Source organism: Eschrichtius robustus, chromosome 15, assembly GCF_028021215.1.
Source record: "Eschrichtius robustus isolate mEscRob2 chromosome 15, mEscRob2.pri, whole genome shotgun sequence".
Taxonomy (NCBI): Eukaryota; Metazoa; Chordata; class Mammalia; order Artiodactyla; family Eschrichtiidae; genus Eschrichtius; species Eschrichtius robustus.
In genome coordinates this window covers 64,444,042-64,470,280 of record NC_090838.1, presented here as the reverse complement: position 1 = coordinate 64,470,280, position 26,239 = coordinate 64,444,042, and the positions used below count along the sequence as shown (strand labels likewise).

The following is a 26,239-nucleotide window of genomic DNA, read 5'->3' as shown; positions in this document are numbered from 1 at the left end:
TTAGGGCCCATGTCCCACAGGTGTGTGTGTGTGTGTGTGTGTGTGTGTGTGTGTCCCCGCGTGCAGCTGAGGGCCTCTGGAGAGGACAAGATGTGGGGCTCCAGCCCCTGCTTCTATCACAGCAGCTCTGATTATATTTCACATGTTTCAGGTGAGATTTCATTTGGAGAAAAAAGCATTCTGCTGCTAAAAGCCAAACATTCGAAATGAACAATTTTAGTCCAACAGCATGGCTCATCCCAGTCAAGCACTCTCAAATCTGTATGCTTTCTTTAGGCATCTCATTTGTTCATTTACTTCAACTGATGGTTTATTGAGTACTTCCTATGTGCCAGGCACTGAGCATAAAGCAGTGCACAAGACAGACTCTCCCTCCCTGGGGAGCTTACAGTTTAGAGGAGTGACAATAGATATTTGAAGAAATTCAGAAACAATGCCTTTCCTTTCCCCTCACTCCTCTTTGAGGTTGATCTCAGAGGCCACAGATTTATAAAATCTTTTGATCTTCCTTTCCTACTGACAGAAGAACTCCCTTCTCCATGTACACTTCTGTACGTCAAGGATGTTTGTTGTTTTTCCTGTCCAGCATCCATTCCCTCACCTTCTGGTAGTACCTGAAACAGTCTTTCAGAAACCACATCTTCCTCCCCCATCTCTCTCCCAGCTCACTGAGTTCCATTTGGTTTCCAGGAGTGGGAAGTGACCTAGGCCTGGCCAACTGGCAAATAGAATCCTCCTTAGCCACAGAGATTGGTTCAGGTCTGGCCACCCCTCTGCCTACAGTGATTAGTTTGAGATGGTTAAATCATCCCAAATGGCCCATAGTGAATCCCAGACATGTGTAGGAGCTTCAGGAAACAGATGCTCCCTTTTCTGCTGAATTTAAGTCTGAAAATATTATAGACCCAGAATTTTTGGCAACAATCTTGTTATGCTGTGGAGAGTGAAGCTAACATGGAGGAAAATAGAGCCAGATGAAGGAGAAGGACGGAATCCTTGTGACGCTGAATGCCTGGGTCAAGCCACAACTAAAGCCTGACCCCTGGACATTATTGTTCCTTAAGCCATAAATTTCCCCTTTTGCCAAAGTAATTTTAAGTCAGGTTTTCTAAAAGAATGTTGAGTAATTTGGCATAGCAGAGCAGTTCTAACCTGGACTGTCTAAAGCTATAGGCTGGTATTTCTCTGGCTCTGGCTGTGAAGGAGCCCCACTCTCTCTCGAGTTCTCCCCAGTAAGTTCATAAGTCCCCAGAAAACTCCTCATGTGTGGTCAGCAAGCTAATCCTCTGCCATTTCCTTCTGTCCCAGGAGGCTGGGGGTGGCCCCTTTTTCTGCAGAAGCTGTGAATCCTAACCCTGTCTCAGCCACCCAGCAAAACAGCTGAGAGCCCATTTGAGGTCACAGATATCCTCACCCTCTTAAGGCACTTGAAGTCTGGGTCCAGGGAGCTGAGGTCGCTGCTGCCCCATCCAAGGGCACAAAGGTGCTGCACCTGATCCTTTTTTTCATAGCTCCACTTACGGGGTGCTTGTCTTGTGCCAGGCACTATGCTGGGCATTTTACACTCATTCTCGTATGTAATCCTCATAGCGACCTGAGGAGTGGGGGTAATTACTGTATCCCCATTGCACAAGTAAGAAAACTGAAGCTCAGAAAGTTCAGTGACAGAGCCAAGGATCCACGGTTAGTAAGTAACAGAACAGGGTTACCAGACACGTGAATTGCGGCCACTAGGTACGGAGGGGAGCTTTAGTGGGGAGGGGGACGAAGAAAGGACGTTTGGGACTGTAGGAAGTTGAAACAGTCGCCTCAGAAGCTGCTTATAAGTGAGACTGGGCGCCATCCCAAGGCCGGGCTGTGTGCCTCTCGGCGATCCCTGGGCCTCGGGATTTTCCGCGCGCCGGGAGTCTGGCTAGCCGAGTGGGGGCGGCAGGGGGGCGGGGCTTCTCTGGGCCCGCCCCTTGCCCAGGTGAGGCGCTGGCTGCCCGGGCAGGAAGGGATGACGCGACCCCGCAGTGCTCGCGAGGTGTAGGGTGCCCCGGCTGTCGGGCCAGGCCTGCTTGGGGCCCGGGACTGGCCCGGCGGGCAGGGCCGTTGGCGGGGGCGGGGGGCTGGAGTGGAGGGAGAGCGTGCCGCGCCCTGCCCGGCCCAGGTGTCGTCTCCGGGGGCGGAGTTTGGGAACCCGGCCGTGGGAGATTCCCGGCCGGACTAGCTGGCGGCAGTAGAGGGACAGAAACCTACGAGACAAGGCAGGGCCGGGCGGCGCGGGGAGTGCAGAGGGCAGGCAAAGGCGTGGGACCGCCAGCATGTTCTCCCGAAACCACCGGAGCCGGGTCACCGTGGCCAGGGGCTCCGCCCTGGAGATGGAGTTCAAACGCGGCCGCTTCCGACTCAGCCTCTTCTGCGACCCACCGGAGGTGAGAGACCCGCGTCCCTGCCTTCCCCTCCCCGGGCTCCCGCAGCCCGGGCCGCCTGGGCCTCCCGCCCCGCCCGCGCGCGCCGAGGGGCGGAGACGCCGCGGGTCTGGTACAAACTAGTGGTTGTTGACTTAAAAAGTCAGGCGCGGACCGTCTGCACGTTAATCATACCGTGCCACCCCAGACGTTACCTGGCCCAGTTGGGATGATTTGCCTCCGCCTAGAAAAACCTCGGGTTGGCTTCAATTTAAGGGGCCCTAGGCTCGATTCCCAAAATGTGCCTTACCCCGGTCCTTCCCGGCACCCCGGAGCAAAGGGCGGTGTGCAACCAGGCGGGCTCTAACAGACTCCTGGCCTGGGCGCCCGCTTCTTCCCTGGGCTCCAACCGCATCCCACAACCTGTCTCAACCGTCTGGGACAGCCTCCATCATCAATCCTGACTTCTCGACCAGGTCTGCTCCCTTCGCTGAAACCCTCCCCAACTGCTTCTCTCTGGCTGGGAGAATCGGGAGTGAGGGGGTTCCTTATTAAAGAGTTGGGATTATTTCCCGCACTCAAACTTTCAGCCTCCTTTCCTGGGGCCTAAGAGGAGTCCAGCCTCTACAATTGCCTCCTCGGCCCACCACTCTACACGTTGCTCAGGTCTGAGCCTTACCTGTACCTCCCTAAAGAGGCTCAGGAGGGTCTGAAAGATGTGGGGCTGAGCTAGGACTGAGAGGGCGCGTAGCTACAGCAGAGGCTATCCCCAAGGTCAGCTCTCCTTTCCTGCTTGGCCTGGAAAGGGTTAAGTGAGAGGGCCTTCCTCACCCCTCCCTGCCGGGATTCCAGGCCTGGCTTCTGCACTTTACCCTACAGCCTGCCCAGAACAAAGGCTCTTTCACACCCGTGTCCCAGTGTCCCGGGCCTTCGCTGACTTAGAAGCTAGTGGGCCTCGGGGAGAGGACCTCTGTCGGGTCCCGCATAAGCAACGCCGCGTGGGGCCAGTGTGGGGGAGTGAGGGGCGAGGCCCAGGGACCCGGAGGAGGGGCCTGTGAGCTGGGGCCGCCCCCGGGATAAGCCCGGCCTTCTGGGGGCCGTAGCGGAGGAGCCGGGGCGGAGCCGCTGGGACCCGGCGGAGCGGTGTGTGACTCCGTGGGCCTGGGGTGGAGGGGGGTGGCAAAGCTGCAGCTGGCTAGGAATCGGGGCTGGTTTCCTGTCTGGAAGGGAAGGGGCCCGCAGAGGGGAGCGGGGGCAGCAGCAGCTAGGCACACCCCTGCCTTTCTCCCTCCGTCTCCTCCCTTCTGCTGGAAAAGCGAGGTAATTGTGAACCCAGGGTGGGGCGGGCGGGATGGGGGCCCCAAGTTGGAAGAGGTGGCCCTGGGGGTTGGGCCGCATTTACCCCTCTGTCCCACTCCCTGGGCTCACTCAATCAGGTCCTCACCGTTATCCTTCTTCTTCCTCAAACTAAGCCAGAACCCCTTTCAGAAAGCAACCTCCTGACAAACCCCACGACTCTGTAGAACCTGCATGAAGTGTCCCCTCCCTGCCCCCTTCCAGTTGTGCCTGCCCCTCACACCCTACCGCACACAGATTCTCTGTCCACCAGGCCAGGGATGTGGGCGGGGGCTGGGGAGGGGCCAGAGTCGGAATGAAAGAGCCTTTTTCTTCCACAGCTGGGAGAACAGCTGCCACCAAAGCAAGACTGGACACTCTGTGCCCAGAGTCCCCTCTGCAGCTGGCCTCCTCTCCGGGGACCCTGCTCATCCTCACCTCGCTTTCCTTTCCCTCCATGCCTGGCTCCCATCAGGGCCCTGGAACAGCGGTAGGCAAGGAAAGTTTGTCACAGCAGCCAGAGGGGTCTAACGGGAGCGCAAGAGGGACAGGGGCTGCCTCTGCCCTCTGTCCAAGAACTGCCCACCTCTTTCAAGACCAGGGGAGCAGCGGGAGGAATTGTGGGGCAGCGTGGTGCTTGCTCGCCCCACCCTTCTGAGGGGTCAACAAGGGAAGGGGCACCTGGGGGGCACAGAGATGCAGGACAGATTGCACATCCTGGAGGACCTGAATATGCTCTACATCCGGCAGATGGCGCTCAGCCTGGAGGTAACGCCCCCACCCCTGGAGTGCACCTCCTCCACAGCATCCCAGCCCATCTCTGCTCAGCCCTTTCCTGCTGGGGCTGAGCAGGGAGAGCGGAGCCTACTCCAAGTGGGGAGAGGGATAGGTGGTTCTGTAAGCCCTTCGTTGGGTGCTACGTGTGGACCCAGGTTCAGTTCTGCCAATTAGAGTATTGTGTTGGCAACAGGGTCTTCACACCTATTTCTGGAAGCTCTGTGGGTTGGTGTGGATGTGTGTTCTGGGGCTGAGGGCTCCTTTTAGGTATGTGAAGAAGAGGGGAGTTCAATGTGAGACAGGTTTACAGGAAGGAGATGGCCTTACCAGAGAAGGCGAAGAGGACTCTAGGGCAGGATGTAAGGATTCTGTGGCCCTGAAGATGGCAAGGAGCTGTTTATTCTTTTTTTTTTTTTTAATAGATTTATTTTATTTTTTAAAAATTAGTTAGTTAATTAATTAATTAATTTTTGGCTGCATTGGGTCTTTGTTGCTGCTCGCTGGCTTTCTCTAGTTGCGGCGAGTGGGGGGTTACTCGTCATTGCGGTGCACAGGCTTTTCTCATTGCAGAGCACGGGCTCTAGGCACGCAGGCTTCAGTAGCTGTGGCACACAGGCTCCAGAGCGCAGGCTCAGCAGTTGTGGTGCACGGGCTTAGTTGCTCTGCGGCATGTGGGATCTTCCCTGACCAGGGCTTGAACCCGTGTCCCCTGCATAGGCAGGCGGATTCTTAACTACTGCGCCAACTGGGAAGTCCTTTTTTTTTTTTTAGTTTTTGGCCGCACCCCACAGCATGTGCAATCTTAGTTCCCCGACCAGGGATCGAACCCACGCCTCCTGCATTGGAAGGCAGAGTCTTAACCACTGGACTGCCGGGGATGTCCCTCATTTATTTATTCTTAATCACATTTATTGAACACCTACTATATGTCAGCTTCTTTCTAGATCTTGGGATACCTCAGTGAACAAAACAGGAAAGGTCCATTCTACTGGGGGAACAGACAAGAAGCATGCAAACAAATAATCTCACATAGTGAAATTATGATGAAAACATACAGGGGGGGTGTAATAAAAATCAGGTAGGGGGGGCAGCATTAGATGTAGGAGTCAGGGAAGGCCTCTGTGAGCTCTTTGAGCTGTGACCAGAAGGATATGAAGATATGTAAAGATGGGAGGAAGGGCTTTCCAGACCGAGGGCATAGTAAGGGCAAAAGGCTCTTAAATGAGGATGATGGTAATATGTTTGCGGAAGAAGGAGAGCCAGTGGGGCTGGAACATAATAGCTGGGGTCGAGCTGATGGGTGGGAGCCAGATTATGCAGGGCTTTGTAGGCCATGACAAGGCATTTAGATTTTACTCTAAGTGTGGTGTTGGCTCATGGAAGGGTTTTAAGCAGGGGGACAACTTATCTAATGTTTTAAAATGATAGCTGTTGTATTTGAAAGGAATAGGCTAGGCAGGGGTGGGGGGTGGGAGGGAGAAGTGTTGGCCAGACGAATAGCAGAAGACCACCAGTTAGGAGGTCGTTATAGCCTTAGGGGAGTGAACCTGGTGGTGTGGATTAAATGCTCATGGTGGGGATAGGGAGAAGGGGGTGGATTTCAGATGATGGTGGTAGATCTGACAGGGCTTGCTGACGTACTGGACATGAGGGTGCAGCCAAGAGAGGGCTCCAGGATGATTCTCAGGTGTGTGGCTAAGCAACTGGGTGATGTGGTCATTTACTGAGATGGGGAAGAGAGAGGAAGCTGTGGAAATGACTGCCTGAACCAGGCAGGGGGTTGCTGCTAAGGGAGGTCAGAGGCAGGAGAGTAGAGAGTCTAGCTCAGAAGGGGAATTTATGGCACATGTGTTTGCACCCTCAACCGGGTCCCCACTCCCTAGATCATGATAGACATTACTAGTCAATCATGGCAGTCTTCACTAACAAATCCACGCATGGCCTCACAATCTTTCTCAGCTCAACCTTGGGATAAATTATGCAGGTTGTGTCTTTCATAAGGGCACTGCATAGTGGCAGGAGTCCTGGCCTGGTTTCAGGCGGTGTGAGGAGGGGACACCTTTATCTAATTTGTTTGCCTGGAGAGGATCATCTTTTTCTAAAATGGAGAAAGGTGCCCAAGGATCCCATTGGGACTCTGACACTACATATTGTCCTGTGTTGGCATATGAGATAAAACCTATTTGCCATCCCTAGTCCTCTGCACTGTCCATGTTACTAGTTACATGTGGCTATTTAAATTTAAAATTTAGTTAATTAAAATGAAATAAAATAAAAAATTTAGTTCCTTAATTACTCTAGCCACATTTCATGTGCTAGATGGCTACTGAACATTTCCATCATTGCAGAAGATCTTATTGGCCATGGCTGGTCTAGGTATTTAAATGTTCGAATTCTGCATGCCTCCCCCTCCATGTAATTTTTCTTCATAGGAGCTCTGCCCAAGTTCTGGGGAAGAGGAGGGGGCTTAGATTTCACTTTGATCATCTCTCATTCAGTCTTGGGTTGGTTGAGGGTGCTGTGTTCTTTCTCCAGGAAGCTCAGCAGTTCCCAACCCCCATCCCATTGATGTTTCAGGAATTAGCAAGAGAGGTAGTCGTGGAAGTGTAAATTCAAGAAGACTTTCTGGAGGAGGCAACTTAAGCTGAAAGTAAAGGGAAGGTGGGAGTGCTGGGCCCAGGTAGGGGTTAGACTTTCCCATTTAATCCTCAAACAGTAGGAGGTGGAATTACCACGCCCTGCCACCCCCAGTTTACAAACAGAGGCTCCAGAGGTTAAGTTCTCATGGCTAGTCAAGTTCCTAAGCCAGGATTTGAACTTAGCCCTGGTGGAGATTCTAAAGGGAACATAAGGTGATGAGAAGCAGAGAGGGAAGTCAGAGACAGAAGGGAGTGGGAGGAACTGGAAAGGATGTCCAGAGAGGGCCTAATGTGTGCTGGGCCTTCTGCCCATGACTCATCCTCCTTCAGCCCCTTGGGCCCTGAGCGGAGTCCAGCTTAGGGCTCTTTCCCAGGGGAGTCTGGTGAAAGTACTGCCGGCTTGGGAAGAGAGGGTGTGTGGGTGGGGAGGGGGGCGACATGGAGCTATACCTGAGGTACGGAGATGGGGGTGAAGCTCCGGGATCCAGAGCCTGCGTCAGGATTCCCGAGATGCTCTGCCCAAAGGGTGGGAGATTTCTATGGCATTCTCCACCGAGGGCCGTGGGAGAATGGATTCGGACCCGAGTGCATGGGGGTAGAGTGGTAGCCAGGGTGTCTGCGCCCCCAGTCCGACTCATGCAGGCTGGATACAGCGACTTCTCTGCAGCCCCAGTTATTCCGATGTATACACTATCCCCCTCCCGCATGCTCCCGGGCCAGGAGTCATCTTAGAGGGCAACTGCAACCCGGAGGGGCCCCCTGGCCTCCGGCAGCTCCGGAGCCTGGAGCCCTTTCTAGAGTGAGGCCGGTGCTCCCGGAGGTACCGTCCCTCCGCGACTAGGTCTCTGTGGTTAGCACCATCCGGAGCCTAACCGGGCCAGGCGCACAGAGGGTCTGAGGGACCGCCTGAGTCCGGGAGCCCCTCGGCCGCTCTCGCGGCAGTTGGTAGATGATGTCATCGGCGTTCGCTGCGGGCGGGGCGGCTCCCGGCGTACCCGGGCGGTGCGGCTCCCCGGACCGGGCACCATGCCTGCGTTGCGCCGCACGTGCAATGGACAGGGCTAGGGAAGAATCCGAGAGTGCTGGAGCCGGGACCAAAAGGCTAGTCAGGAGGGGGCCTGCGGACGCTTCTCGGCCCCGCCCCCCTCACCTGTTTGGGGGCGTTTGTGGTAGAAGCTAGATGCAGAATGGGATGGGGGTTGGCAAGCAGCAAACCGTAGCAGAGGTGGGACCCTGGTGCAGGCAGTCATGGTGGGGGTGGGGGCAGCTGTGTAGTCTGAGAGGGCTTCCTGGTGGAGGGGGCGTAGGTACCCGGTTGGCCTGTTTCTGAAGGGTCAGGAAGGGAAATGTGGATAGTGAGGGTGATGAGATGAGGTGAGACGTGATGAAAGTCTGGCCTAGCCCAAGTAGGGAAGGAAGAATCAGCAGGGAGGCTGGGCAAGGCAATTCCCGGAAGCAGGAATTTAGGGTGTTGAGGTCTTGGAGACTTGAAGGCTGGAGTCATCGGGAAAGAAGCAAGGGCACAGAGTGTGGAAAAGAGCTGGTGTGAGGGAGAAGACAGGTTTTGGTTTTGTGCAGTCACATTCATCCTCCTCTTCCAACCTGTGACTCCACTTGGCTTGCCTTCTGATTTGTACGCTGTAATAGTGTTAGTCTTCCACCTCTTCTCTGAAGCCTTCCCCATCACCTCAGCCAGAAACAAATAGGGTCTGTTTCCTGTGAGCGTGTTTGTGCCATGACATGGCACTTATGGAGCAGCCATTAATGTCTGCATCTCTCACCTCCCAGCTGGATTTCAAATATGGAGCTTTGGACAGCACCGGGATGCTCCACTGTTATTGGGTGAATGCTACTGGGCTGAAGTAGCATCATTAAAATAAGCACCCTGCCCCCATGCATACCATATGCTGTGCATTGGGTATTGTGCTAAGTGCCTACTCACTCCTGACCTGCTTCACCTGTCTTCCCATCCCCATTCCTTGCCTCTGTCCTTACCTCCCAGACTCAGAGGGCCAGCGGGTGGCAGGTTCCCAAATTTGGGGTGTGTACTGCATTCTGTGCAGCATGGATGAACACTGTAGGTGGTATGCTCCTTCTCCACTGACCCCTTGCCAACTAAATGTCCTCTCTCATCACTTGAGTCTTTGGGGTAAGCCAGGATGGCCTTTACTATCTATGGCCATTCCCTTTAGGTGGTAGTTCTCAGCCTGGGCTGCACCTCAGAGTCACTTGGGGAATTTTCCAAAAAATGCACATGCCCCACTCTTAGAGATTCTTATTCTGCTACTCTGAGGTGGGGTCTCATAATTTATTATTTTTTTTAACTCAGAAGATTTAAGTTTTTAAAAGGTAACACAATTTCCAATAGTACAGTAGTAAAGAAGCATAAAGTATCATAAATTGATTTTCCATTCCTGGCTCCCAGCCCCACAGCCACTACTATTTTATGCATGTCTATGGATATGTATATGCATGCATATATATATATATATATATATATATATATATATATATATATATATATATATATATATATAATCGTGCACAAATGGTAGCATGCTGTAATACTGTTCTTTCTTTTCTCACTTCATATATTTTGAAGATTGCTTCATTTTTGCACACATGTCTACCTTACTCTTTAATGTCTGCAATAGTCCATATTCCATGGTATAGATGTGCTATAACTTATTTAACCAATGCCCTATTGAAGGACTTTTAATCTTGGTGTTTTAAAATGATGCTGCAATGAATATGGCTCTGCCCACAAGTGTAACTATATCTGTAGGATAAACTCCTAGATGTTGGATAGCTGGATCAAAGGATATGTGAATTTGTAGTTTTTACAGATTTTTCCAAATTGCGCTCAAAAGAGGCTGAAAAAATTTATACTCCCAGAGGGAGTATAAATTTTAACAAAGCCTCTCTGGTTATTTGTGGGCTGCTGAGGTTGAGACTCAACCCTTGCCTTTTAGTTGCCTGAAACATAAGTTTCTTGTCAGTTTCTTGTGGACCACAGTCCACTTGGGAATGAAGGGTGCTTCAACCTGTCCCCCAATTGACATTTCCTTCTCATCCTTATCCCCACTCTGGCTAGGACACAGAGTTGCAAAGAAAGCTAGACCATGAGATCCGGATGAGGGAAGGGGCCTGCAAGCTGCTGGCGGCCTGCTCCCAGCGAGAGCAGGCTCTGGAGGCCACCAAGAGCCTGCTGGTGTGCAACAGCCGCATCCTCAGCTACATGGGCGAGCTGCAGCGGCGCAAGGAGGCGCAGGTGCTGAGGAAGACAGGCCGGCGGTGAGCAAGGGGGAGGCGAGGCTTTATGGGCGTAGAGGCGCAGTGTGTGTGTTTATGGAGTATGGAGTATGGAGCACCCTGAAGATGACTTCCTGGTGAAGACTTACCAGGGGCCTAGAAGACACCTTGGTGTTTTACCACCGCAGTGTGCTGCCCAGAGGTGCACTAGTGAGTTGCAAGACACTGGCTCAGGAAAGCCAGTGAATCTGGTGAAAGGCTGGCAGTCTGAGGAGTAGTAATGCAAAAGTGCTAATTTGCTAAGCCCTGCCTGTGATCTGATGAGTCTGGCTGGCTGGCTTCTGGAAAGCTAATTTTCTCATAGCTGGTTCACCAAATGGCCAATTTGCTAAATGACCAATTTACTGTAACTGACAATAGTTCATTGTACCTGGGGTTTGCCTCATTACAGTCAGGGATTGGGAAAAGAAATAATAATAAAAAAAAATTTAAGGGAAAGCCTACCCATTCACATAAATTAGATTGTGCACTACAAGGACTCAACTCTTGGGTGTGAACCACAACCTACACTGGCATTAGACTCTGCTGATCTGACAAATCCGTAGTGAAATGGTTGAGGCGATGCTCTGGTAAAACTAAAATGTGGGAGAAAATATTTGGCAAATTGATCATTCTGAGAACTGACCATTTTTGGTGAACTGGTCATTTGGAAAATTGGCTTCTGGCAAAGTAACCTGCTTGATCCCACAAGGCTGAGTGGGGAGAAGGTCCAGGCCCCTCACCGACATAGTGTCATCCCAGCTCATCCATGAAGGCTGACACAAGGAGAGGTTGCCAGGAGGCCTCCAGAGTTCACCCATGAAGACACCAGGGGAAGGCTGCTCCATAAAGTTAAACGAAGAGCAAGCAGGCATGGGGACACCTTCTACTGTGAGTTTGCTGTCTCTTAAGAGGCGGCCATTGACAGGCTCTGCCCTGCCCAAGTCCCCACACAGCCCATACAGTGTGATCTGAGGTGCACCCCAAGTCCCTGGCAGCTAAACACATTGCCGTCAATGCCGCGTCATTTAGTTTAAGGCTAGGTCACTAATTTCATTATAACGAATTATAAATTAGTATGGATAAGCTGGCCATCACCTTAGGAGAGGGACACATGCTCGGTGAGTCCTAATGTTGGGCGGGGAGGGGAGGAAGGCCGGATGTTCCCCCCTGCAGTGGGGGGACTGGGGAACTTGGGGCACTGGGAAGGTTCCGCCCATCTAGCCAGAGGGGTAGAGGAGAAATCAAAGCTGAGGGGGAGGATGGAGAGAGATTTGCAGTAAATGGAACACAAATGTTCCCTACTTGGGTTCTTGATTTTCTGACTGATCCAGTACCCTCCTTTATTGAAGTGACGAGACGGTGGAGACAAGCAGCCTCCTTTGTTGTTAAAAAGAAAGCCTGCAAGCTCCTCCAAGCCTGGGGGTTAATGGAGAAGAGTCCTTAAAAGGGAGTCTCTCTCTGTGGGCACCTGTGTCCTCAAGCCCCACTTCTCCCTGGCAGGAGTCTGGGGAGGTGGTCAGGAAGGGTGCTTGTGCAGGGGGTGGCCTGAGCTTGTACTGTGTGTGTGAGCTAAGAGCCTCTAACATCCCCAAGCCCAGCAACCTTCTGGGTTCAATTGACAACTCTCCCTAACAGTCCTTCATCCCTGCCATGTCAGCCTGGCTGGGACCTGGCAGCTGGGTCCTGGGCCAGGGGGGTCCTAGAGCCTTTGGGAACCAGAGCCAGGGGGAATAGTGTCAAGAGGCCAGGCTAGGACATTGTGATTTGCCCACAGGCCTTCTGACAGTGGGCCGCCCGCTGAGCGCTCCCCCTGCCGCGGCCAAGTCTGCATTTCTGGTAAGAAGCACAACTACCCCAGCTGTTGGGATTCTTTGCCCAATGATAAGATCTCCAGCCCCATCTCAACATCTATTCCTACCCCTCTGCCCCTTAGATCTCCGGATTCCACTCATGTGGAAGGACACAGAATATTTCAAGAACAAAGGCGGTGAGTTCCACACACGTGGGACAAATTTAAGGGAGTGACCCTGAGATTGGAGGTCCCTGTGGGGCACATTTTTGCCAGTTTTGCTCTCTGTCCCCAGACCTGCACCGTTGGGCTGTGTTCTTGCTGCTGCAGATAGGGGAACACATTCAGGACACGGAGATGATCCTGGTGGACAGGACCCTCACAGACATCTCCTTTCAGAACAACGTGCTCTTGTGAGTACCTCATCCCTGTGGCTCCCTCCTTTCTCTACTCTGCTCGAATCCTCAGATGAGGTAGCTACAGGGGAGGTGAGGAAGAGGAGAGGGAGGAAGGGAGATGGGCCTTCCCTGTGGAGCTGTCCTGTACTTGCATGTCATCCATGCTCCACCACAGCGCCGCTCCCTGGACTTCCCCAGACCATCCTCCTGTGCTCTCTTCCTCCCATATTCCTACAGTGCCGAGGCAGGGCCAGACTTTGAACTGCGGCTGGAGCTGTATGGGGCCTGCGTGGAAGAGGAGGGGGCCCTGGCTGGAGCCCCCAAGAGGCTTGCCACCAAACTCAGCAGCTCCCTGGGCCGCTCCTCGGGGAGGCGTGTGCGGGCATCACTGGAGACAGCTGGGGGCTCAGGGAGCAGTCCCATCTTGCTCCCCACCCCGGCTGTTGGGTAAGGCCCCGTATTCCCCCACTGCCCTCAGCTGGCCACAGGTGACCTCTGAGCCGTGTTGAGCATGCAGAACCTATTTTGCACTGCTGCCAGGACATGCAGACAGATATGAATAAGCAGTGGTCACATAGCTGGGAGGCACTCTGGCCTGTACCTCAGGGCTTGTACCCCGAGCCAACTAAGACCAGTAGGAATGCAGGAAGAGCTAGGCTCTGGGGTGATCACTTTTTGGCAGCAGCAAACACATCTTATGTGGATAGAACAGAGTGCCCCTGGTTGACGCAGGGTAGCCTGGGTCCTGTGGTGTTGCCTACAGGCACCTGGAGGCACCTAGTGGAACCACTGGGTCTCTGAGCAGCAGTTTGAAAACCTTCCAGGTAATGAAGAGAATGCTTATTTTGGAGACAGACATAGATTCAAATTCCAACTCTACCACCTAAGCTATATTTATGGGCAGATATCTTAACCTCTTTAAGCCTCAAGCTGCCTCAGGGCTGTTGTGGGAACACAGTGGGATAACATATTTAAAGCACAGGCCCCGGCACTTAGCAGGAGTGCAGTAAATGTTCCAACCCCTGTGGGGGAGGCAGGCTAGTTTTCTGTGGGGCAGCCTGAACAATGGGGCAGACCTGCTCAGCTTATAGCTCCTGCCATCCAGCGTGCCCCTCATTTGGCTGCTGCCCACTTCTCTGTCCTGCAGTGGTCCTCGTTACCACCTCTTGGCTCATACCACACTCACCCTGGCAGCAGTGCAAGATGGCTTCCGCACACATGACCTGACCCTCACCAGTCATGGTGAGTATGTGTGTATGTGGGGGATGCTGGATGGTGAGAAGAGGGGCCGTCGGATGGTCCCCTTCACGTTCCCCACCCTCACCCTGCACTTCCTCCTCCCCCAGAGGAGAACCCCGCCTGGCTGCCCCTTTATGGTAGCGTGTGTTGCCGTCTGGTGGCTCAGCCTTTCTGCATGACTCAGCCTACTTCAAGTGGTATCCTCAAGGTGCAGGTGAGGGGCCCTGAGGAGTGGAAGGGAACAGGGAGAAGGCAGAGGAGAGCCAGATCACCGAGGAATCAAAGAACTATTGAAAAAGCAAGATCTTGGTGGAGGAAGGAGGGGCATGGCAAGACGAGAGGAGGATCAGACAGGAGGGTGGGCAGAAAGGAGCAGTTTCTCTGTGGGGGGCTGGGAAGAAGGGTGTTGGGGGTGTGATTCCCCTAGGAAACCTTAAGTCATTTATGCAGCAAGCTGGGGAGCTGCAGGACTGGGTGCGAGTGCATGGAGTCTTGAAAGGCACAAACCTCTTCTGTTACCGGCAACCTGAAGACACAGACACTGGGGAGGAGCCGCTGTTTACTATTGCGATCAACAAGGTGATGAATCCCTGGTGGTGAAGCCAACCAGGTGGCAGGGTTCGGGAGCCTCTCCATCAGGCCCCAGGAGGGTGGGCACAGACCTCAAAGAGATCAAAGCTAGCCTCCTGTTCCAAACAGCACCACACCCAGCTTCAGGGCAAGGGTTTTTGGGACCATATTCTCCCCAACCAGCATCACTGGAAAATGATCGTCCCTTCTACTCACCAACCTTAGCCCCTGCCAAGTCTCAGAGAGGGTTCTATAGCCAGTTTAGGACTTTTCATCCTCCTTCCATCTTTCCCCTCAGATTCAATCTGCGTCTCCCTCACCGTTTCCTGGTTTTCTCTCCCAACCCAAGTCCAAGGACCCTCTTTGTTTCCTAGCCCTTTTGCTAGCATTCCTGCCGACTTTTATAAAAGTACTGAGGGACCTCAGGCCTCGGCGTTCCTGTTCCTGCCTGCCTCCTTGCCTTCCCTGCCTCGCTCAATCCCTCCTTCCCTGTCTTCGTCTGCTCCTCTTTTCCTGACTAAGGACGACCTGTCTCATCCCCTTCCTTTCCTGCCATTTCTTTCCACTCCGGTCAGTAGGAGGCAAATGAGAGGGCTTCGTGAAAGCCCCACAAGCTCCTCCTTCTAAGGCAGGGATGACCAAGCCTGCCTGATGTCACTGCTGACTTCTGTGACCAAGGTGAAGGTGGAAGCAGATCCTGTCTTTCTCCTACAGGAGACTCGAGTCCGGGCAGGGGAGCTGGACCAGGCAGTGGGCCGGCCCTTCACCATGAGCATCAGTAACCAGTATGGGGAGGATGAGGTGACACACACCCTTCAGGCAGAGAGTCGGGGAGCCCTGCAGAGCTGGATGGAAGCTCTGTGGCAGCTTTTCTTTGACATGAGTAAGAGGAGGGGGCTGGATTGAACCTTCGGGAGGGACTGTGGATCGTTATTTTTACCAAAGGCCTCTATTTCAAGACTGTGTGGAAAGGAATGTAGCAGGGGAGAGGGTAGCCTGGCCCTCTCACAGTCCTCCCCCTACCCACCCCAATCAATGCTCTCCCTTCAGGCCAGTGGAAGCAGTGCTGTGATGAAATAATGAAAATTGAAACCCCTGCTCCTCGGAAACCACCCCAAGTACTGGCCAAGCAGGGGTCCTTGTACCATGAGATGGGTGAGTGAAAGTGCACTCTGGGATCCTGATGGGAATTTGGGCTGGGGGCTTCAAGGGAACCCAGATAATGGAGACAGAGAGAAAGCACACTTTGGGCTAAGGAGAGCTCTGGGGACCCAAGTCCCACCCAGTATTCCTTTCCCTTCTCCAACTCTTCTTAAAACCACCTCCACCGAAGTTCAAAACAAAAACCGATAGAACCAGATTCATTTCATGGATTTTTTTTCCCGTAATTTCTTCTTTTCTGTTTCCCTTTCTGCATGCGGATTCCTGTCTCTTCCTCTGACCCTTCACTTGCCTGGCACTGCTTTCATTTTCCTCCTCTTTCTTGGCTTCTTCACCTACTTCTGCCCACCCTCCTCTCCCTGTCCACCCTGTCACCCCATATCCCATAGTCTTATCAGAACCTGTGACTCCAGGGGGCCCAAGTGAGGGGCTGCTCCTGCAGGATAATGCAATCTCAGCTGAGATCCAGGCTTTGTTTTCCTCCTACAGTGACAGGTGATGCTCAGGGCTGAGTAGGTCTGGGGCCTAAGCTCTGACTAGCCCCCTCCCCTCAATCCCTTCCCGGTGCCACAGCTATTGAGCCGCTGGATGACATCGCAGCGGTGACAGACATCCTGGCCCAGCGGGAGGGCACGAGGCTGGAGACGCCCCCACCCTGGCTAGCAGTGTTTACAGACCAGCCTGCCCTGCCTGGCCCTTGCTCGCCCGCTTCAGTGGCCCCAACCCCAGCCCAGACCCATTCCCTGCCCTGGGGGAGACCCCGAACGTTCTCCCTGGATGCTGTCCCCCCAGACCACTCCCCTGGGGCTTCTCACTCGGTTGTCCCTCTACCCCCGAAGCGGTCCCCACAGTCCAGAGGCCTCTGCAGCAAAGGCCCACCCCACACTTGGCTCCAGTCACCAGTGTGAGACGGTGTGCTGGCAACAGGATCTGGTCGGAAGAGGAGATGATCTGTGTGCAGTTGGGCTCTGGATTCGGCGCTGTTTGTAGCAGGTTGGCCAGCTTGGCCTCCCCTTCCTCTGCTGGACTGGGGATAGGCTGGGGAGGGGGAGCAGAAGCCCCTTTTAAGCTGTGGTTGCCATGGTGCTGAGGGAGTCATTCCCAGGGCTGGCTGGGACCCCCTAAACCCTTCCTGGGAGAAAACTGGAACCAACCCTGCCCTACCTCCCTGCACTAACCAGCTTTGAGGATGGCACTGAAGAGCCCTGGGAGGGAACGCACCTCCCTTGTGACTCCCACGTTGACCATTAAAGTTATTTAACATCAGTCTTCACCTGGTTCTTGAGGACAGGTTGCCTCTTGGCTTGGTCTGGACCTGCCACATCCCCTCATCCCTGGAGCTTAGTTCACTAGTTGTGAAGTATGACTTTGATACTGAGTAATCAGACAAGGGCTGGGTGGAGGCAGGTACTTTATAAATACCACAGGGAAAACGGAGGGCTGCTTTTCTCTCACATGCTGCTGAATCTCAGGATCTCAGCGAGGTCATAGCCAGTCACAGCAAAGGAGCTGCCTGAGGGATCACAGAATCGGGCACCACACACCTGGGTGTCGGGTACACACTCTCCATGACAGTGCTCCACCTGGGAGAGAAGAGAGGTGCTCAGGGCCTGCTGCCTCATGCTTGGGTCCTCATTCCACTCCCCTTACAAGACACACCTCAATGTAGCCACCCTCTGGGCTTCTGCTTAGCTTCCAGATGTGTACAAAGGTGTCCTCAGCCGCAGAGAGTAGCTATAAAAAAAAAAGGCAGGCAGGACCAGTGGGAGTCAGAACGTGCTGACAGGGGACTGGTATAGGCTGTAGAGCCCAGTCCAGGTGCCTGAGGAGGGGGCTGCACTGAGTGGCAGAGATAAGCCTGTGGAGTCCCTCTCAACATCCCAGCACCAGGAACAAGGGTATGTAGGGACAGAGGAGGAGACTGACCTTGCCCACCTCAGGAGCCAGATCCAGGGCACAGATGGCCCGGGCGTGGGCGTCGATCTGGACATGTAGAGTTCCTGTACTGGCTTCATACAGACGCACTTGCCCGTTCCCATAGCCTGCTGCTATGGTCCCCTGCCACAGCTGCACAGAAGGGCACGGGACCCTGCAAGGGTGATACCCTACTTTGATTTCCCAGACCCAAGCCTACTACCCACCCGGAAGCTACCTCAGGAAGGCCTCAGCCCCCTTCCACCTCACCTACCCGAATCCTGGAATTCGGGTCAATAATTTGAATTCGGGCCCCGACCGCCAGACACACAGCAAGCCTGAGTCATCTGCTGTCACCACGTCAGCCACGCAGTCCTGAGGGGAAAGGCAGGATCAGCCCTTCCCTTTCTCCCCTGCTGGGTCCTGTATACAGGGCAGCAGGGGAATGGAAGCAGTATTTGCATCTTTGCCTCTCCAGGGAAAGGGCAAGATGTGAAGCCATCACTGGCTGGAGGGGTCCCCTGGAGGCATAAAATGCTTTCTTTGTATTCTTTATAGTCTTACTCCCTACCCTGACCCCAACACACACACCATGTGTTAGGGTATATAACTGTCCTCATTGGATGGATGATGAAACTGAGGCCATAGTGTTAGGACCTTCTGGAGGTCTTGCAGTGAGCCAGTCACAGTCATGACTAGACTCTGGGCCTCTTGACAACCCCTAAACCCAGACAGCCAACATAGCCCATGGGCCCAGCTCTGTGCCAGGTGCAGTGTAACATAGAATCAGAAGATACATACCCTGTTTTCAAGAGGTTTACAATCCAACTGGGGAGACAAGAGTTGTCTGAGGGCAGTATCAATTCAGGGTTCAGCTAAGGGAGATCAGTGGGAGCTGGAATAGGGGGAAGGCTTCCTGGAGAGGGTAGCACTGGAGGTGGGCCTGAACTTACCCAAGTTCAGAGAAGGAAGCCACACATGTCAGAGCTGGAAAGTATCTCAGAAACCATCTGTCCCAACTCTTCCATTCACACCAGTATTGTAAAGTGTGAGTGAACTATTAAATGCCATGTAAATGTAAAGTATCTCAGGCTTCATCACTGGAACTGAGGTTGCTAAAGCCTAGGAAAGTGCAGCAATTTGCCCAAAGTCATCCAGCTGCTTAGTGGCAGAGCCATGGCTGGAACCCAGGTCCCCTGCCTCCCAAGGTGGGAGGCCCCCAGATTCACTGGAACAGTAGGGGGAATCCACTCACCTGTCCCTGGGCAGGCTCGGTGGCAATGTCTGTGACTGGTGTCTGGTGCCCAGCCAGCTGTTCACTCAGTACAATGTTGGGACCCTTGGCTGGGATGTCAAAAACCAGTACCCGGCCTGACCACATTCCTGCAGAATCAGTGCTCCACTGATGGCTTCCTGATCCTCCCAGGTCTCCAGCCACCACACTCAGCACTCCCTCCATCCCAGAAACTTTAGTAACAAACCCACCTCTCACTGCTCCAACAGCCCCACCCCTACATTCACTACCCTTTTCCTATCCCACCCTGCCCCTATGAGCCCTGCCATGGCGTTTTGGAGTCTCTCACACCCCCCTTCATTCCCACCCTTCCCTCTAACACTCCACAATTTCCTCAGACCTTTGGCATCCTCCTGGCCAAAGGCTACACCCCTATACCTCAGCACCCCCCCAATGCCCTGCCCTTGGCCCCCTCACCCACACAGATGAAGTGGCCACTGGCAGCAATTCCTCGGGCAAACACAGCCTGCACTGAGACGGGAAAATGATCAGAAATAGCGTCTCCCCTAGCCCCAGCAAACACTCCCTACCCCCAACCCACTCAGTCCTGCAGGTACCTAGAGAGGCATCTCCAGCATCCAGTGCATGCCAATAGACCATGACGGAGCCATCAGACTCATACATCTGGAAGACCAAGGCAAGGATGGGGTCATGACCCAGCTGACCTTTGCTGAGCTCTGTGCTGACTACTCCACATACTCATGTTAGCCTTAGCCCATCTAATCCTCAAAACCACCCTGGGAGGTAGGCACTACTTTTATCTCCATTTAACAGAGGAGGACACTGGGGCTCTGAGAAGTTAACTAAATTGCCCAAGGTCATACAACTGATAAAAGGGCAGATATTGGAGATGGCACTTGAGAACTGGAAAACAAGGAAGGAATGAAGATGAGAAATAAGGAAGAGGGGGCTAAGCATTTGAACAGCTTGGAAACGTTTAGAAATAAATGGGGTAAGGTCTAGGGGCCTTGGAGAGAAGTTGAGAAGACTCTAGTGGGGGAGGGTAGGAAGGTCCTCTTCTTACTTGTATTCCTCGATGTGAGGTGAGTACCAGCAATACGCGGAAAGGGAGGACACACCAGTGGACCTAGAGGGAGGTGAATCAGAGTAGGAAGAAGTGGTCAGAGCAGGGGAATGAGGACGCAAAAGCGTGGAAATTCAGATGGTTAGGGAAGGCCTATTCCTTGAGGTTTGGAGAGGAAGGACTGGTTTAGGGTTGGGTTCAGCAACACCACTCCTAACTCCACGCCTCACCTGGGTGATAAGTGGGGGGCTCACTCCAGCGCCCTCCTTAGCTTGGAGTTGGCGCTGGGCCAAGGGCACACCCTCAGGAGCAGCGCTGAGAAGCTGGGCGCTGGGTCCATGGACTACTCCAAAATGTGTGAGGTTGCGGACGGGCAGCTGCAGCACACTGAGGTTGTTGCACAGGGCGGCGGCTGAGCCTCGAAGGGGGATGGAGCGCTCCCGGCGGAACATCCTTGGGGAGCGACGGCCGAATCACAGGCGCGCGGAAGACAGACGACAGCGGAGATTCCTGTGGGGGCTGGGAGGTGGGAGTGGGTGCTGTCACGAGGCACTGGGAAAGACCCCTGAGATTGGGTAATGATGTGAATGAGGGCCTCGAGGATGGTGATGGGGGATCACATGGCGTGGGAAGGGTATTGTGGAGCAGGCGAGGGGAACCCTAGGGCTGAGTCATGAGGCGACAGGGGTTCCCAGAGGAGGAATTGCGGTGGCCCAGGACTCAGTGGCCCCAAGAGCCCGAGCCAAGGCGGGATGAAGCAGGGTAGCCCCCCAGGCCCTTCCTCCCTCGGCCTGGCTCCCCGAAGCCCCCGGACCAGGTCAGAGTTCACACCAGCAGCTTGCCGGACACGAGAAGCGTCCAGTCCCTCCGAATCCGCCGCCACCATAGAGACGACGCACGTACGCACGGCCGTTGGGTGGGGCGAGCAACCCAAACGTGCAGCGCGCTGCGCTGCTGCCAGGTCAACTGTAGGCGGGGCGAGCCCGCCTGCGGCGTGGTTGCCGAGGCGACCGATAGGCGGCAGCAGCAGCGGCGGCGGGACAGGAAAGCAGCTGGATTCCCGGGGCTGGAGCTACAGCTGCGGCGATGGCGCACGAAGGCCCGGTGAGCTTTAGCTCAGCTGAGGGTGCCCCAGAGCGGGGATAGACCGTTAAGATCGGTGTCCGGAACCGTGGGCCAGCTCTGTGCCACCCGGCGCCCGCCCTCCATGAGGGCGTTCAAGATGACCAAGGAAGCCATGTCGGTGCACTAGGGCAGAAAATCTACACCTGCACCACGCCCACTCACAAGCATTGTCACACTTGGAACCTGAGGGAAAGGGGTTAAATGGGTGGTGCAGAGCTCAAGAACAAGAAGTGACTTTGGAAACAGTTAATGCATGTATAATAATGTTTCTTATACTGAGGTACACATTTAAATGGATAAACCAGAATTAGGCACTGGGGAGAGGTGTTGCTAGATATGATACATTTCGAGAATTTCAGGAGGAAGAAATGGATTAAACAACAATTCTGAGGCTGCACTTGAAAGTCAATTGTTTAAAAGGCAAGAAACTTTAAAATAAACAGATTTGAAGAGAATTCGTGCAACAATCTCTGGCCCCTCTGCTCCGGCCACTTATAGGTACAGCCATTATCACGGGTGTCACATGAGACGCTGGGTGGGGAAGTCTAGGGAACCAACTCTCCTCTCCCAGCCCTAGCTGCTCTGCTCTGGCCAAGCCTGGACTGGGCCGTGGGCCATTCCCTGGGCTTGCCAACAGGACTGTTCTCTCTAGCAGAGAGAGGAAATGAGGCTTAAGGGATTTTGAGTTCAGCGTGAGGTTTAGGAAACACCAGAGTTGGGGGAGAATGAATTTTGGGGAATACCATGTATGAGGCAATAAGGGTGGGGATGGGGAGGCAAAGGTTTGGGAAGATTACGTTGGGAGGTAAATTTTAGAAGGAATCAGGTTCAGGGAGACTGTTGTGGGGAAATGAGAAAACTCCCAAGAATCTGCTACTAAATTCCTACGTCCTTAATATGGATTTTGGGGGGACTAGATTTTTCTTTTTCAGTGGAGTTTTCTTGATTATAAAAGGATACAAAGTCACTGTAGAGAACTTATAAAATGCAGAAGAGTGTAGGAAAGAAACATATCCACTGTTACAATTTTTGTGCTTTCCTTTTCTTCAACACATTGGTTTACATATCTGAGATCATACTTGATATGTAATTTTGTATCCTGTTTCTTTCAGTTAACATTACATCATAAGTATTTTCCTATGCTATTGTAAATTCTTCCTAAAGACTGCCTTTAATCACTGCATAATAGTCCATCATATAGGTAGCACACAATTAGCCACCTATTCTCTTTTTGTTAGATGTATGTTTTCAATATTCTGCTATTATAAATGACATCACAGGGAATATTTTAGAGAATATATTTTTATTTTCATTTCAGAATATGCCTTTGTGTGTGTTCATAAAACTGGAATTAGTACTTTTGAAGGTTGGACAGCTTTTCAAAAGTTTATTAGTCATCAACAGTTCCACTTCTGTGAAATATTATGTCCTTTGCTTATTATCCTTGGAGGTCTTATGATTTTTTAAAAATTTATATGCATTTTTAATGTATTTGGGGATATTTATCCTTTTTTAAAATTTGTTGCTCATATTTTTTGTTTAGGAAGCAGGATAAAGTCAAACTCTGGAGTCAGACAGACCTGCATATGAAATATGACTCCACTACTTCCTTGCTCTGTTGTCCTGGGAAAGTTCTGTAAAATGGGGATAAAAATAGTATGTAGTCTAAAAAATGTAGGAATTGAATCCATGTATGTGACTGATATACTTTAAGTGCCAGTACATGAAAACTACTATTATCACCTTCTAATTAGGAATGTTTTTTAAAATAAGCAGAGGAAAATTTGACCTATATATATATATACTTATCTACCCATTTCTTTATTATTTCTTACATTACTTTTATGCCTAGGCAGCTGTTTCTCACCCAGAGATTATATGACAATTTAAACTATTTTCCCCTACATTTTAAAATTAATTTTATTTATTTTTGGCTGTATTGGGTCTTCACTGCTGCATGTGGGCTTTTCTCCAGTTGCAGCGAGCAGGGGCTACTCTTCGTTGTGGTGCGTGGGCTTCTCATTGCGGTGGCTTCTCTTGTTGCAGAGCATGGGCTCTAGGCATATGGGCCTCAGTAGTTGCAGCACATGGGCTCAGTAGTTGCAGCGCGTGGGCTCTAGTTGTGGCTCGTGGAATTAGTTGCTCCTCAGCATGTGGGATATTCCCAGACCAGGGATGGAACCCATGTCCCCTGTATTGGCAGGTGGATTCTTAACCACTGCACCACCAGGGAAGCCCTGTTGACTTTTCTTTCTCAAGTTCTTGAACTCTCAAGAGTTTTGAACACTTTGAACTAGTGCAAATAGCAAGGACTGTGCAGTTAGAGCTATATATAGCCTGGGTTCACTGTGTAATCCCAAGCAAGTGGAGGTAAACTGCTGTCAGGTTTCAGTTTCTTTGTCTGTAAAATGGGCTTAATGAGCTGTTATGAAAATTAAATTAGCTAGGTCACACACCTGAAAAGCATCTGTCATATAGTAGTCTCTTAGTAAATTATCCCTCTCTAAAGGCTTTCTTTCCTACTAGACAACTTGAAGAAGCTTCCTCCTAGCCCATAACTGCTTCTCCACTCCTCGGTTTCCCGCCCTGATTGCCCTGTTCCTTTCCCACAGAAGCAGGTCCGAGACCGCGGGGTGACCCGATCCAAGGCGGAAAAGGCGCGGCCGCCTACGGTTCCGGTGCCGCAGGTGGATATAGTGCCTGGGCGGCTCACTGAGGCCGAGTGGATGGCGCTCACGGCTCTCGAAGAGGGCGAGGAAGTGGTGGGGGACATCTTGGCTGATGTGCTGGCCCGAGTCATGGACTCTGCCTTTAAAGTCTACCTGACCCAGCAGGTGGGCCTGGATCCTTGTTCTCCAGACCCATCTCCCCTCTCCCTGACCCCTCCCAGCTGGGCTGAGACCCTTTCTCGCCTCTGCAGTGCATTCCATTCACCATCAGTCAGGCACGGGAAGCCATGCTGCAGATCACCGAGTGGCGCTTCCTGGCCAGGGACGAGGGAGAATCTGCAGTGGCAAAGGACCCCACATGGCGCGAGGACGAGGAACCCTTGTCTTGCACGACGGACGCCTGGGCTCAGGGATCCGTGCCCGTGCTGCACGCGCTGACCTCGGTGGGGCTGGAGGAGACCTTCCAAGGCGAAGTAAGCTCAGCCCCCAGCTACCTCCCAGCTGTCACCGCCGCCGCGTCTTCGATCTCCTCAGGGCCTCACTGGACTGCTCCAACCTCCTCTCTACCCTTTCTGACATCTCACCACTCACCCCTCACCTCCACCCTGGTGCATTTCCCCAGGACCAAGAGAACGTGGACCAGATCCCTTTAGGAAGATCGTGGATGGATACAGGCTCTCAGGAGCGGTGGGAGCGTCCTCCTGAACTGAGAGTCACCCCGGGCCGCCTACCCACCCCGGTCCTGTTTCAGGAGACAGGGCCCAGGGGTCCTTTAGAGAAACTGGACGACCAGGCGAGGGGCCACCTGTTTGCTGTCGGATCCTTGAACGCGAGCAGCCAACCGTCGGGAGAGATGGCGCCCGCCGGCCGTCCCCACCCTTCTCTGGAGCTGTCCTTGGTAGCCAGCCCTCAGGCCTCTGTTGAGAGGGCACAGCCCCTCAGCTCAGCTCTCGCTCGAGGACCTCTACTATTCCCCGCCGCAGCCGCACGCGGCTGGAGACCGGCCGGAGCTCAAGGAGGAGAAGGTGCCCCGCATCCCCTCGGTCGTGTTGGTGTCCGGCCCCTCTGCGGGCGGCCCCACCGCGCTCAGCCCCGCCGGGGGTTTCCAGCCGCAGCAGCCCGGGCGCGCCGATGCGCGGCCCAGCGCGCTTCACTACAGAATGGGCCGCAAGGCGGCGATGGCGCGCCTGGACCCGGCGCGGCTGCCGCGCCACTGGGTGCGCCCGCTGGCGGAGGTTCTGGTCCCAGACTCCGAGGCGCGCCCCCTGGAAGCCTACCACGGGCGCCAGCGGGGCGAGAAGACCGAGGCCCCAGCCGGACCGCAAGCCTCCTCCCCCAGCGTCCGCGTCTCCCCGTCAGTGTTCTTCGCTATCCCGCCTGGCGTTCCTTTCCGAGACTTGGGCCCCGGCCCCAGCCTCCAATTCCCTACTTTAAGTTTAGGCCTACCGTCGCCAGGTTTTGGTTCAAAGCTGCCCTTCCCCAGTCCGGGGCTCCGTTTTGTCGTCACACACCCGGCGCGCCCCGACGTGGCCCGCAGCCCCAGCCCCAGACTATGGCCGGGTGCCAAGTGGCCCAGCGGCTGGGAGGGGCAGGCCGAGTTGCTGGGTGAGCTGTGGGCTGGCCGCACCCGCGTACCTCTGCAGGGCCTGGACCCTGGGGACGGGGAGAGCCAGGATCCTCACAAGTGGCTTCATCCCGTGGCCCGAGTTCTCGAGGCCACGTCCCAGGTGATGTGGAAGCCCGTGTTGCTGCCGGAAGCACTGAAGCTGGCTCCTGGTGTGAGCATGTGGAACCCAACCACCCAGGTGCTGCTCAGCTCTGCTGAACCTCAAAAGGAGGACAAAGAAGGCAGCACCTCTCCTCCATCCACACAGGCGCCCCGAAGCCCCAGGTGACCGTGGCACAGCTAATGAAGAACTCAACCCCCAAAATGTGGTCACTCCCCTCCAAGCACCTGCCCCATTCTGAGCCCTGAATCTCAGGCAGTGTGAAACCTACCTTCCTTCTGTCTGCTTGCCAGAAATAAACACCTGAGTTGCCTTAAGTATTGGCCTGATGTCTGTCAGTTTCTTCCAAGTGTGTGCTCTCGTGAACTGGAGTGGTCTAGAAGAATATAGAACACTGGCTCCAGGGAATAATTCCATTACACCCTTAGGAGACCCTGCTTTAGGGCCAAGGTGGCTCCCCAGCAGAGGCATTCTGGAGAACCATCCCCATCTCCACAAAGGAGCAGACATAAGGGTTCCAAGTGGGGTCTGCTTCAGTTTGGAGAACTTATGAGAGTCTCCTTCCAGTAGGGGAAGAAGGGGATGGCCCCACTTAAGCACAGAGTGATTCGAGACATGAGGAATTTAATTTCCAGTCCCTGGAGCTCTGTCAATTCATCTTAGAGTGCAAATCCAAGTTTCACTTGGAGACACATTTGAGCCTATGCAGGGTTTAGGGAAACCCAGACTCTCTTGATCTTTGACTTGGACCAGCAATGGAGTGAGGCAATCAGATAGCTAGGGAGAACAATTTAAGGAGGAATTCACCCTCAGTTTCAAACGGGATGCTAAAGCACACCCACGAGTGAGTGCCTCCTTAAATTTTGTGCCTTCTGCTCCACACCAACCTCT

At 53.5% G+C, this 26,239-nt stretch overlaps 3 protein-coding genes across 9 annotated transcripts; 2 read left to right on the top strand and 1 right to left on the bottom strand.

The window, feature by feature from the left end:
• Window positions 1-2,284: 2,284 nt before the first annotated feature.
• On the top strand, window positions 2,285-16,855 carry RTKN (rhotekin). Of its 6 annotated transcripts, XM_068564804.1 has the most exons (13): window positions 3,596-3,713; window positions 4,070-4,496; window positions 10,239-10,438; window positions 12,213-12,274; window positions 12,372-12,425; window positions 12,523-12,640; window positions 12,863-13,072; window positions 13,773-13,867; window positions 13,972-14,078; window positions 14,315-14,443; window positions 15,149-15,317; window positions 15,485-15,589; window positions 16,169-16,669. In XM_068564804.1, the coding sequence occupies exons 2-13, from the start codon at window positions 4,425-4,427 to the stop codon at window positions 16,501-16,503; spliced, it is 1,656 nt and encodes a 551-aa protein (XP_068420905.1). In that variant the 5' UTR covers window positions 3,596-3,713; window positions 4,070-4,424; the 3' UTR covers window positions 16,504-16,669. The 6 variants fall into 6 exon arrangements, with proteins under 6 accessions (XP_068420903.1, XP_068420905.1, XP_068420906.1 ...); XM_068564802.1 differs by lacking the exons at window positions 3,596-3,713; window positions 4,070-4,496 and adding an exon at window positions 2,285-2,417; XM_068564805.1 differs by lacking the exon at window positions 4,070-4,496.
• A 134-nt stretch (window positions 16,856-16,989) lies between these two features.
• On the bottom strand, window positions 16,990-20,727 carry WDR54 (WD repeat domain 54). 2 transcript variants are annotated; one of them, XM_068564302.1, is made up of 10 exons: window positions 20,659-20,727; window positions 20,058-20,346; window positions 19,828-19,890; window positions 19,361-19,427; window positions 19,221-19,274; window positions 18,765-18,892; window positions 17,784-17,884; window positions 17,522-17,684; window positions 17,255-17,329; window positions 16,990-17,178 (listed from the first exon to the last, which is right to left on the bottom strand). In XM_068564302.1, exons 2-10 carry the CDS (start codon window positions 20,277-20,279, stop codon window positions 17,047-17,049), a joined length of 1,005 nt encoding a protein of 334 aa, XP_068420403.1. In that variant the 5' UTR covers window positions 20,280-20,346; window positions 20,659-20,727; the 3' UTR covers window positions 16,990-17,046. The 2 variants fall into 2 exon arrangements, with proteins under 2 accessions (XP_068420403.1, XP_068420404.1); XM_068564303.1 differs by having other exon boundaries at window positions 17,531-17,684.
• Window positions 20,728-23,893: 3,166 nt separating this feature from the next.
• On the top strand, window positions 23,894-25,635 carry C15H2orf81 (chromosome 15 C2orf81 homolog). The gene is given in 4 exon segments (XM_068564727.1): window positions 23,894-24,094; window positions 24,244-24,563; window positions 24,565-25,484; window positions 25,487-25,635. Coding segments are annotated over 4 exon segments (1,536 nt in total). The 5' UTR covers window positions 23,894-23,908; the 3' UTR covers window positions 25,597-25,635.
• Window positions 25,636-26,239: the final 604 nt, after the last annotated feature.

Coding starts and splice junctions, on each gene's coding strand:
- RTKN (XM_068564801.1), top strand. CDS start 4,045: ATGAAAGAGCCTTTTTCTTCCACAGCTGGGAGAACAGCTGCCACCAAA. Junction 10,439..12,212: donor CTGAGGAAGACAGGCCGGCG/GTGAGCAAGGGG, acceptor ATTTGCCCACAG/GCCTTCTGACAGTGGGCCGC. Junction 12,275..12,371: donor CGGCCAAGTCTGCATTTCTG/GTAAGAAGCACA, acceptor TCTGCCCCTTAG/ATCTCCGGATTCCACTCATG.
- WDR54 (XM_068564302.1), bottom strand. CDS start 20,279: ATGTTCCGCCGGGAGCGCTCCATCCCCCTTCGAGGCTCAGCCGCCGCC. Junction 19,891..20,057: donor GCCCCCCACTTATCACCCAG/GTGAGGCGTGGA, acceptor ACCTCCCTCTAG/GTCCACTGGTGTGTCCTCCC. Junction 19,428..19,827: donor CCTCACATCGAGGAATACAA/GTAAGAAGAGGA, acceptor TTGGTCTTCCAG/ATGTATGAGTCTGATGGCTC.